We start from the raw sequence: 13,690 nt of genomic DNA on the forward strand, positions 1-13,690 counted from the left end.
TCTATTTCAATTCTCATCAATTTGAATAATGAGAAAAATTGACATTACATTAAAATTAAATAATATATTTTTGTTTCATTTTTGTTTCTTTTTTGTTCTTTGAATTGTCAATAACGAACACAGAATTCTCTTTCAATTCGAAAAATTTTTCATTACCGATACAATTCTATTCAAACCATAACGATAATATTTGACAAATTACCTCAGATTACCTTACAATGTCTAATCAAACAATGTTGATAAAAAAATTTTTCAGCCGTAAATATTCATCAATTCAACAACAATTTTTGTCAACCAAAACAGTACTAAGTCCATTATTATCATTTCGTGTGATGAAATATTTACAAAGATATTTAGAAATGTACAATGATTTCCGTGAATGTAAACGTCTAAATGATCATGACGAAGGAACAATATATCAGAAAACTTCGATCAAAATACATCCAAATTGTCAAATTTGTTTGGCAACAAATTTCATTGAAACGCTTTTATTCATACAATTCATAAAATTCATTTATTTTTATTTTTTCTCCACAAATGATCCATTATGGATTAAAATTAATGCTGATTGTATTGGAATATTTAATTTGGAACCCATGATTAATCTATTTGCAGCCATGCTTATTATTCAGATTGGATCATATAATCATAATCTTTTCTATAAAAATTTTTTATCCTCAAAAATGTATGCTATTTTATTTGAAAAAAATGGCTATCGTCAATTTCATCCACCTTATTTATATCATGACAAATTGGCTAATTTAATTACTAAAAATGCTGTAGAGAAAATTTTAAAGACATTCAGTTTTTTTATCATTATTTTGTGTAAGTATTCTTTGCCTTCAATTTACTCATCATACAACTATTGATTTTGTTTTTGTATTTAACAAATACTAGATTTGGCATATGTAACAATTGAATTGATGACAATCCGATTTGTTTACAATCATTTTTTTCTTTTATCAATCAATAATAATGAAGCAAATGCTTTTGTTGTTCAATATTTCAAAATCTTGATAATGATAATCAATTGGAAAATTTTCGAATTTTTTGTCTTAATTTATTTACATTCAAATCTATTGATGGCGACCTGTCTTTTAGCAAATCTGCTCATATTCTATATAAAAGTTTGGCAAACCGAAAAATTAATAATAAATCAATCAATATCATCAATCAAATTCAAAAATAATTATTATCACTCGAAAATATTATCAATATTTGTTTGTAAACGTTTAATACGTTTCATACATTATCAAACAGATAATTTACGTATGATTGATCATTGTCGTATTTATTCTAATGCATTCACTATATTTTTATTTGTCAATATTCCTATTAATTGTTATCTGATAATGTTCATTTTATCGGGAAAAAGTGATATATTGAATGGATTTTTTCTTTTTATAATTGTTATACAACAATCATTAGTATTGATTGGTTTTCATTTAGTATTTGCTATTTGTAATCGTAATTTTCAACATCCATCAATACGTTTTATCAATCAATTTGTAGAATTAATAAAATATGGCTATAAAAATTTTCCAACGCTTCTTAAACTTTCAAATTATGGACAAGCATTTCATACACGAAATAAATATGGTTTTACCTATGGAAAATTAGAACTAATTACTATGCATGAATTTGTCAAGGTAAGTTTGCTTTTTTCCGTTAAACAAAAATAAGTAATTAATATCATTTTGTTTTATTGACATGTACAGTATGCATTACTTTATTCTCAATTTTTAATGTTTGTTTATAAATATTTTATACATAATCGAAGATTTACAAACGAAAACTAAAAATTATAATTCGAAAAAAATGAATAAATACACCTTTATCCATCGATTTTAATTCTCAGTCATCAGATGGCGCATAAAATAACATCAAAAAAAAAATTTAAAAATTTTATTTCCAGGATTCCAGGAAAAGTCTCATCAACATTTATTTATAAACTTATATAAAAAAATAAAGAAAAACATAATAAAAAATTGAAATTTCAAAAAACATTAATTCTAATTTTATATTTAATTTTGTTTTTCAAACTTTCAATATGAATTTCTTTTTCAAATGAATTTTACCCGCGTCTATCCAAATAAATGCATCTGGTATATATGATAACATTTCCCAAACATTGAATAAATTAACCAAAGTTTTGTTGTTGTTATTGAGCAGAGGCAATAATAATAGTTTAAAATAAGAATGAAGAAAATAAAAAGGTAGAAGCCAATTGACGACGAAAACGATGATGAGGATGCTCGAACCAACATTTTACCGACATTTGTTCATTTCATTTTCCGGGTTTGATTCTGCTCCAAAACCAAATAGGAAAAAAAACAGCACAAAAAATAAACACACACATATACAGGAAAGATAGAAAATCACAACGGTAATGTCATACGGCTGCGGTACGCAGTACAATACAGTTTTTTTTTCATTTCATTTTCATTCATTCAGAATCCTATTAGTTCTTCGTCGGCGTTGTTGTTATGGTTATGGTTATGGTTATCATTTTCGGTAAAATGTTACCGAAAATCATCATTCATCGACCCGAATCATATATATTATATATGTAAAAACTTTTTTTTTCAATTTTTTAAATTTACATAATGGTAATAATTTTTGGCATTCATTTAGTGTGTGTGTTGTTTTATGATGTTGGCCGTGTAAACTTTTAACTTTAATTGATTCGAATTTCATCTAAAATCTGGAATTTTTTGTATGTTTTTGTGTGTGTGTGTTATCTGTGTTATCTGCCAGCTATAATTACGGCAATTTTTCAAATCAATCAATCATCTTATTTGTTCAAATGTTTTAAATCATGATGAAATAATTATCGCAAGGAAAAAAGTGTCGAAAAATGATGTTCTAGTTCAAACACCATTAACAATTTGAAATCAATCATACCATGTCATTCCAACAGGATTATTTGTAAATTTCATAAAATATATTCTGGTAAGTTTAATTTTTTCCTGAAAAATTCATTCCTGAAAAAAATGATCATGTTTGATTTCAAACAACCAATGAACAGATGAATAGAATAACAAAAAAAATTCTGTCTATTCTAGATTTCTCCATTATGTCTGTTTGTCTTGTTCCATGATGATTAAGTTTTTTTATAAAACGCCTACGCTTTTTTTCGGCAAACAAAAAAAACACAGAACGATTTTTAAAAACACAGAAATAAAACAATCGATTTTTGTTTACCACTTCACACCATTCTTTCTTCAGAATCATATGAAATTTCTTGATTTGAATCTGGTGATCATAGCATTGTTTACCAAAAAAGAATGAATGTTGTAAACAAGAATTTTTTTTAGTTTGTTTTTTTCGACATGTAAAATAAACTCTGTTCACTTCATTACTCTTGATTGATCGATTAATATGGATTAATTTTTGTTATTTGAAAATGAAAAAAAATAACGATAGAATTTTGTGGTATTTATTTTTTTGTGGATAATGTTTGATGTTTGTATAAAGAATATATATTAAAACAAAGAATAACTAACAATTATATATGGACTGTCTATAATCGAAACATATTATGTGAAACAAAACAAGACAAAAAAAATCGATCAATCAATCAATCAATCAATCAATCAGAGTGAATACAAAGAAAAAATTAGTGAATCACATCATTATTAACATGTCAAAAAAAACAAACAGAAAAAAAATATTCAAATTCTGCTAATTTTGGATTTGTTTCCTTCGATTTATTCATTCATTCATTCAATATATGAATGTAATCGTTTGGAAACAAAAACATTTACATTTACCAAATTAGATATTTAGGTTTGAATTTCATGTTGTTTGTTTGATTGTCGTTTCTTTTTTTTGTGGAAGGAAAAAAACGAAATCTATCGTTATTTAGACGACAATTACGTATCATGAATAAAATGGAAATGAAAAGCAAAAAAAAACAAAAAACATTGTTTTAACATTGCGAAATAAACCAACCAGTCAATTATTTGATGTATTTTTTTCTGTGTTCACAACCTTAAACACAAAATAAATTGGACACATTTTAAATTTGATTATTCCCGATTACTGTTGTTGTTGTTATTGATATAAAATTGTAATGAAAGAATGAAACAAAAGTAGCATTAAAATTAAAAAAAAATTACAAAATTAGAATATAGCAGTGAAATATTTTACAGAATCTTTTTCAAAATGAGACCTTTGTACTTATCATGCGCAAAAATAAAATAATCAATTTTTTTTTGAAAAAAAAATCCTATGAAAATTGATTACAAAATGATAAACACTATCGAACATCATCATTAATGATTACTATTATCGAATGATTTTTTTTTGGCAGATTGAATGAATTTCATTCAATTTATATATCAAATCAAAATCGACATGCGTGTACGTTCTCATTTGCATATAAAATATCATGGTATATTTTTATTCCACCATTTTATTGTGATACATTTTGAATGAATTGATAGATTGAATGTAAATATGTTTGATATATATCCAAAACAGGGTGAGAACAATTTCATTATTTGAAATCAATTCAAATTTCAATCTTTTCATTTGATTTGATTTGATATTGTATTGAAGCAAAAACAAATAGAGAAAATTGTTTATTTAAACAAAAGAAAATTTTGTTTTGTTGGAATTTTAATTGAATTCTTTAGTAAATAAAATGAAATTTTATGAACAAAACAACATTTGTGTTGCTTTGTAATTTATATATGGAAATTTTATGCATAAATTGTATCAAAGAGATATATAACCAACGGGTGTTTTTTGAATTTTCAATTTCGTTTTTCAACCGGTGCATATGCATCATATAATGATAAATGTTCAATTCTTGTTTTATTTGCTGCTTCATTGGTCCAAAAAAAACGAAATTTCATGACAAATTGATGCAGAAAAATAAAACGGAAGAACAAAAAAATTTTAATAATAAAGTGAGAAATATTCCTGAAAATTCATTTCTTCATATAAAGAAAATTATTCTTTTCCCTTAAGTGAAAATTTTTTTGGTTTTGTTTTGCCGCATACATCTTTATGTGATTCAAAATAATAAGTGTTCGTGTTTTAGCATAATTTCAATTATTTTGAACAACATTCATTGAATATTTCCCCATATATTGACTTTTTGCAATCAATTTCATTTATAAATCTAAATTTTTTGTTGTTGTTGTTGTTGCTTGAGATTCATTCCGTATAGGCTATATAAATCATTATTATTTATGATGAATGATTCTTATTTGTAATGATTTTTTCTTGTTACTAAAAATAGTTGTCACTGTTATTAAAGATTTTTATATTTCATCAATGAAAAATTTTCATCAAACACCCTGTATGCAGTTTCAAATGTATTGACTGCTGCCATCAGTAAATACGTTTCAATACTATTCCACTTTGATTTTTTTTCTTTACTTTGTGCCAAAAATGAATAAACAAAACAATTTATGATTATACATTCTGAAAATCTGTTTATAAAGAATATTCTTCTGTTTATTATACTAATATTCATAAAAACCGGATTCTAATTATTATCAGAATCGATAATTTTTTTATATTTATTTTTTCATTTTTCTTATCACAGTCATGATAATATCATTTTCATTCAGTATTTTTTTTTCTGATTCACTCATGTATCTCATGTCATAAACATTTTATCAGTACCAAAAAAAAAGAGAGAAGAAAATTATGACCATTTTGATGAAGATGGATCGATCGATGTGTGTTTACATATAGGAAAATGATTTTAAGTAAAAATGTTTTTATAGACTTTGGATACACATTATTTAAACATTATATATGGTTTTTTAAAATGGCATTATCTTGGTTGTTCATCCATTGAATTTTGTCATATAAATAGTTAGATGTAGATATAAAAATAGAAACTTTTTTCTGTTTTCTGATTTCAGAAATAAAAACAAAACAAAAAAAAATGATAATCACAAATTTATCAAAAGAATAATGAAAAACAACAACAAAAATGATTACAAATTATTAATATTAATAAAATTCTGATTAATTTATATGGGATTGAAAACTTTTTTTCCGTTTGTATAATGACCGGCAATTTTTTGTTTTGTTTTGTTTTCATTTTTTGATTTTTGGTACATGATCAACAACAACAACAAAAAACGGATCATGTTTTGTCGATGAACGTGATCACAATTCAATTTGATATATAATAATGGCAGAAAATAACCCAAAAAAAATAATCTCATTTCAAAATGAAAACATACAAGAAAATCGTTACATTCTGAATTCATAATATTCAAAGTTTTGTTTTTTTATTTTCAATTATTCAACACACACAAAAATTGTGATAGAATTCCATAGTAATAATCATTCTATTGGATGGAAAAACAAGGTTTTTTTTTGCCTGATAACAATAACAAACAGAATGTACAAATGACAAAACATTCATAATAATGAAATTCAATTTAGTTTGAATGAATTTTGTTGTTGTTGTTGTTTCTGATATTAGATTGGTACGACAACTGTGTGTATAGCCAAACAAGAAAACAAAAATGTTGAAAGTTTTTTGTTTTGTTTTGCTGAAGTGATTTGTTTTGTTTTCGAGAATCGAGAATAAAAACAAACAAAGCAAACGAAACAAACAAAAAAATTCATATCTGAATTCGTACCAGAATGAATTATGATGATGATGATGAATTTAAACTATGGAAAAAAATATAAAAACAAAACAAAATAACGTTATTATCAAAAGAATGAAAAAAAAAATTAACGCTGACACTGCAAATACACATGAAATAGGTCAACTACACAAATATAATTGTAGATTTCATTTGTATTAGAATTTGTGATTCAAAACAAAATCAAAGCCAAAAAAAAAGAAGAATGAATGAATGCGAATGAATGAAAACAAAAACAAAAATTCTATGGAATTCATATTTTTTTTTTTTTGATTTGAAAACTTTCCGAACAATTTTATTAGTATACTCAATTAAATTTCATGAAACAAAAAAATTCCCGGCATATATTAATAATAAGAAGAGTTTTAGTTCCACGACAAATTTTCTACACTAAACAAAGCCACATACTTTGATTATTATTTAATTCAGCTTGGTTTGAATTCTTTATTTTTATTTTTTTTATTACAATTGATAATTATTATGATAATGATGGTTTTCTTTTTTTTTGAAGTCTGTTTGAAGTATATGGTTCACATGTGTGTCGTTCGATTATTGTTTTTTCAACAAAGAATTTAATAACATAGATTCATCCAATTCATTAAAATGATAAAAGTTTCTTAATGATTTCTTGATATATATTTTTTGTTTTGTTCATTACTTTTATTGTTTGAACAAAAGAAAATATGAAATATTCTCTTTCAATTCTCATTGTTAATAATAATAAAGATTCAATCATTCTTTGGTCCATTGTCAAATGTCTATTTTATCATCATCATCATCATTATCGATAGTTGTCGTTTGAGGAATTTTTTTTCCGCTTGTCATTTACAAATCGAAACGAAGAAAAAATGATGAGTGAACAATGAATCGAAGAGAAAAAATATATTTGAAATAAAATATTTGTGAAGAGAAAAACTTAGTTCATTTCTTAGTTCCAATTGTTTGTTTGTGTTCACATATGGCTTTCCTTTTATCTAACTTATTTTTTTCGGTTGAAAAAAATAACACAAGAAATCGATTAACCAATCGATTTATTATTATCACACTGTTTGATCAAATGATTTATAATTGAAAAAAAACATTTTTTTTTGGATACCTTAATGAATTTCAAAAATTTGATGATGATGATAACAATTTCCAAAGTATTTTTCCACTAATTATCATCATCATTGTTAATGTTTCAGATCAATAAATGTCATAAAAAACTGAAAAAACAGGAAAAATTGTTTCATTTGTAAAATTAACCGATAATGATAGTTGTTAATAATGATAATTATTGTCGATTTTCCAATAATTCTAATGAAAATAGATTAGAACAGTATTAATTGATTGTTTTTTTGCAATATATTTTTCAAAATAATAATGATAAAAATCATTGTTGCCTTTGCTTTGGTTTTACAAAAATGAATAAAATTCATATGAGAACATACATTGAATACATTCATTCATTGGTTGAATATTTGTATTTGTATTTTTTTTTTTTGATACTGTCTTTATTATGTCAATCAATAATATTCTTCATGAGGATTCATTTTTTTACATTCAATAGTATTATTATTATTAACATTCATACAGTTGTTGATTATAATGAAAATAGGAAAAGTAGGAATGCAATATTTTCATATTTCAATTAGTAAATTTTTTTCTTTTTGAATATTTTTCTCCGATAAATAAATGAGAATGAATGTTTGAAAAAATTAATGATGTGTCATTTTATAAATGACATGTATGTTCATTATTTTGAATGAAAAATGAAAAATTAGTATTTGTTTTTGTTCATGAAAAAAGATTTTTTTCTATATATTTCCTCTGAAACAAAAACAAAAATATATCCTTGATAATCATTTTCATCTGTCTAGGTGTTAATGTTAGTTGGAATCAATTACAAAAACAAAAACAGTGAAATCAAATTGGTTTGAAATTATTTTTTTCCATAGTTAGTTTCCATGAAAAGTAAGTTTAGTAAGAATTTCAATGATGACATCGGCTCCAAAAAAAACTAATGATAAATTTTTATCTATGAAACAACTAGAAAAAAAATTCCTTTCTTTTTTTTTGTATTGTGCAGAATCATAATTAATTTTCCTTTTTCGAAGAAATATAATGATGATCGAAACAGAAAAAAGAATCAGCTAAAAGTGAAAGAAACACACTTTTTTTGGTATGATGAAACAACAAAAAAAAAAATTTGCACCAATGCGCAAACAATAACAAATGTCTTTTCATTTATTTAATATAAATAAATATATTCTACCTATATATATTGATTTCATATTTTTTTTCTTTGATTTATTTTTGGCATAAAGAATTGAACAGTTTTACGTCATATTATTAATAGGCAAATATTTCATTCAGGCCTGATTGAACATCAAACTATTCAAGAATTCATTCAGGCTTTTCAAAAAAAAGATTGAATAGAAAAGAAAAGAAAAAAAGCTAAAAATAAATAAATATTCTGGAATATTTTTTTTTGTTCCACAGAATATTCATTGCAAGATAAAATCTGATTCTATTATGAATATAAAGTATTTGTTTTTTGTTTGTTAAAAAATGTTGGATCAGATTTTGTAAAATTGAAAAAAAAAATTTCTTTGAACACTATTTTTAGCCATATTTTTTTCACAGTAAATCGGATAATAAAAAAGTCTGATGATCAGTGAGAAAAAAAATTGAAATGATGAATTTTATTGAATTGAAAATCAAACAAGAAAAAAGATAACGATAGTATTCAAAATTTTGACATTTTTTTTACTGAATGAATATTGTATTCGGGTAATATTATTGAATTCGTTTACCATTGATAATAACATTACGTATCAATGATGATGTATGACCAAATTCAGCAATCAAATGACGCCAATCTGAACAATTTAATAATAAACAGTTACAGAAAATAACCCAAAAAAAATAATCTCATTTCAAAATGAAAACATACAAGAAAATCGTTACATTCTGAATTCATAATATTCAAAGTTTTGTTTTTTTATTTTCAATTATTCAACACACACAAAAATTGTGATAGAATTCCATAGTAATAATCATTCTATTGGATGGAAAAACAAGGTTTTTTTTTGCCTGATAACAATAACAAACAGAATGTACAAATGACAAAACATTCATAATAATGAAATTCAATTTAGTTTGAATGAATTTTGTTGTTGTTGTTGTTTCTGATATTAGATTGGTACGACAACTGTGTGTATAGCCAAACAAGAAAACAAAAATGTTGAAAGTTTTTTGTTTTGTTTTGCTGAAGTGATTTGTTTTGTTTTCGAGAATCGAGAATAAAAACAAACAAAGCAAACGAAACAAACAAAAAAATTCATATCTGAATTCGTACCAGAATGAATTATGATGATGATGATGAATTTAAACTATGGAAAAAAATATAAAAACAAAACAAAATAACGTTATTATCAAAAGAATGAAAAAAAAAATTAACGCTGACACTGCAAATACACATGAAATAGGTCAACTACACAAATATAATTGTAGATTTCATTTGTATTAGAATTTGTGATTCAAAACAAAATCAAAGCCAAAAAAAAAGAAGAATGAATGAATGCGAATGAATGAAAACAAAAACAAAAATTCTATGGAATTCATATTTTTTTTTTTTTGATTTGAAAACTTTCCGAACAATTTTATTAGTATACTCAATTAAATTTCATGAAACAAAAAAATTCCCGGCATATATTAATAATAAGAAGAGTTTTAGTTCCACGACAAATTTTCTACACTAAACAAAGCCACATACTTTGATTATTATTTAATTCAGCTTGGTTTGAATTCTTTATTTTTATTTTTTTTATTACAATTGATAATTATTATGATAATGATGGTTTTCTTTTTTTTTGAAGTCTGTTTGAAGTATATGGCTCACATGTGTGTCGTTCGATTATTGTTTTTTCAACAAAGAATTTAATAACATAGATTCATCCAATTCATTAAAATGATAAAAGTTTCTTAATGATTTCTTGATATATATTTTTTGTTTTGTTCATTACTTTTATTGTTTGAACAAAAGAAAATATGAAATATTCTCTTTCAATTCTCATTGTTAATAATAATAAAGATTCAATCATTCTTTGGTCCATTGTCAAATGTCTATTTTATCATCATCATCATCATTATCGATAGTTGTCGTTTGAGGAATTTTTTTTCCGCTTGTCATTTACAAATCGAAACGAAGAAAAAATGATGAGTGAACAATGAATCGAAGAGAAAAAATATATTTGAAATAAAATATTTGTGAAGAGAAAAACTTAGTTCATTTCTTAGTTCCAATTGTTTGTTTGTGTTCACATATGGCTTTCCTTTTATCTAACTTATTTTTTTCGGTTGAAAAAAAATAACACAAGAAATCGATTAACCAATCGATTTATTATTATCACACTGTTTGATCAAATGATTTATAATTGAAAAAAAACATTTTTTTTTGGATACCTTAATGAATTTCAAAAATTTGATGATGATGATAACAATTTCCAAAGTATTTTTCCACTAATTATCATCATCATTGTTAATGTTTCAGATCAATAAATGTCATAAAAAACTGAAAAAACAGGAAAAATTGTTTCATTTGTAAAATTAACCGATAATGATAGTTGTTAATAATGATAATTATTGTCGATTTTCCAATAATTCTAATGAAAATAGATTAGAACAGTATTAATTGATTGTTTTTTTGCAATATATTTTTCAAAATAATAATGATAAAAATCATTGTTGCCTTTGCTTTGGTTTTACAAAAATGAATAAAATTCATATGAGAACATACATTGAATACATTCATTCATTGGTTGAATATTTGTATTTGTATTTTTTTTTGATACTGTCTTTATTATGTCAATCAATAATATTCTTCATGAGGATTCATTTTTTTACATTCAATAGTATTATTATTATTAACATTCATACAGTTGTTGATTATAATGAAAATAGGAAAAGTAGGAATGCAATATTTTCATATTTCAATTAGTAAATTTTTTTCTTTTTGAATATTTTTCTCCGATAAATAAATGAGAATGAATGTTTGAAAAAAATTAATGATGTGTCATTTTATAAATGACATGTATGTTCATTATTTTGAATGAAAAATGAAAAATTAGTATTTGTTTTTGTTCATGAAAAAAGATTTTTTTCTATATATTTCCTCTGAAACAAAAACAAAAATATATCCTTGATAATCATTTTCATCTGTCTAGGTGTTAATGTTAGTTGGAATCAATTACAAAAACAAAAACAGTGAAATCAAATTGGTTTGAAATTATTTTTTTCCATAGTTAGTTTCCATGAAAAGTAAGTTTAGTAAGAATTTCAATGATGACATCGGCTCCAAAAAAAACTAATGATAAATTTTTATCTATGAAACAACTAGAAAAAAAATTCCTTTCTTTTTTTTTGTATTGTGCAGAATCATAATTAATTTTCCTTTTTCGAAGAAATATAATGATGATCGAAACAGAAAAAAGAATCAGCTAAAAGTGAAAGAAACACACTTTTTTTTGGTATGATGAATTTCGTTTACCATTGATAATAACATTACGTATCAATGATGATGTATGACCAAATTCAGCAATCAAATGACGCCAATCTGAACAATTTAATAATAAACAGTTACCAAGTTTACCAATTTCTAATGATCCATAATCATTTGATCGATTTAATGCATATGCTGCATTTAATGTTGTTGCAATTAATGATTCATTTAATGTCATTCCTAAATGAATTGTAGCTAAATTCATTGCCATTGGTAATGAATAACATAATGCATTTGGATTGTAATCGGTTGCAATAACAATTGGTACACCATTAGCAATCATTTCACGTACAGGTGGTTTACGTAATTTCAATAGATAACAAGTGGTTGGATTTATAATAGCAGCAATGTTTCGATTAGCCATTACTTCAATACCATCAGTATTAAGATATTCTAAATGTGATATAGAATGTGCACTAATTTTAGCTGCTAAACGACCTGAATCTTGATCACTTAGTTCATCACCATGAAATGTTAGATATGATTTTGGATATAATTCTTTAGCTCGTCGAAGAATTTGTTCGGTTTGTTTATGATTATAAACACCAGTTTCACAGAATACATCGAAAAATTCAATTTTTAATTCTGGTTCTTTACGAGATAATTGTTCCATCATTGTGCAAACATGTTCGACACCTTGATCAGCTGTCATTCCGCTAGATAAAATGAAAATGATTATTAATTTGCAAAAAAAAGAAAAAGATTTACCTTGGAATCGAATGTGCACCAAGAAATGTTGGAACCAATTGAATGGGCGACATTGTTGAAGCTTGTTGAATGACACGTAACATTTTTCGTTCGCATTCATAATCAAGTCCATATCCTGTTTTACATTCTAATATTGTTGTTCCACAACTTATCATTTGATTGATTCGTTGTAAAAATGATTGTAATAGTTCAGATTCGGTTGCACGTTTTGTTTCACGTACAGTATAATTGATACCACCACCAGATTCATGTATTTGCATATAAGTTTCACCACGTAATTTTCGATCAAATTCATCGATACGATCACCAGCCCAAATTGGATGTGAATGTGAATCAATTAGTCCGGGTATCAATGAACAACCATTACCATCGATTGTATCGATTGTTTTCCAACAATTATTACCATAATTTTGACATAACCAATTATCGATACGATCATGATAATCAATAGCCATTATTCGACCATCATCAGCGAATACAATCGAAACACCAATTTGATTACGACGTTCAATTGATTCAATTATATCTTGTTTTTTACCAGATAAAAATTGTTGATGATTCGAACAAATTGTTACGATTTGTTCACAATTTACAATAGCTGTTTTAGGTTTTGTTGTCATCGTTGAATGTTGTTTTGAATTCGAAACAAATTTAAAATGAAATCAAATTCATCAATGATGATGATGATGATCAGCCGAAATTCAATTCATAACAAATGCCTGATGTGAGCATAGAGAGAAAGAAAACAAATATAATGTACGAAAATGATTATCATGTTATCAATGATTTTTAACACAGACGAATAGTGTATATT

At 24.7% G+C, this 13,690-nt stretch overlaps 1 protein-coding gene across 1 annotated transcript; it reads right to left on the bottom strand.

Annotated features, from left to right (window-relative positions):
- Nucleotides 1-12,091: 12,091 nt before the first annotated feature.
- LOC113792509 (putative imidazolonepropionase) lies at nt 12,092-13,605 on the bottom strand. Its single transcript, XM_027342402.2, has 2 exons — nt 12,877-13,605; nt 12,092-12,824 (listed from the first exon to the last, which is right to left on the bottom strand). Exons 1-2 carry the CDS (start codon nt 13,494-13,496, stop codon nt 12,107-12,109), a joined length of 1,338 nt encoding a protein of 445 aa, XP_027198203.2. The 5' UTR covers nt 13,497-13,605; the 3' UTR covers nt 12,092-12,106.
- Nucleotides 13,606-13,690: the final 85 nt, after the last annotated feature.

Source organism: Dermatophagoides pteronyssinus, unplaced genomic scaffold (assembly GCF_027571235.1).
Source record: "Dermatophagoides pteronyssinus isolate colony J.1.1.1.1 unplaced genomic scaffold, Derpt_VIB-CSIC_2022.12 sq0010, whole genome shotgun sequence".
NCBI lineage: Eukaryota > Metazoa > Arthropoda > Arachnida > Sarcoptiformes > Pyroglyphidae > Dermatophagoides > Dermatophagoides pteronyssinus.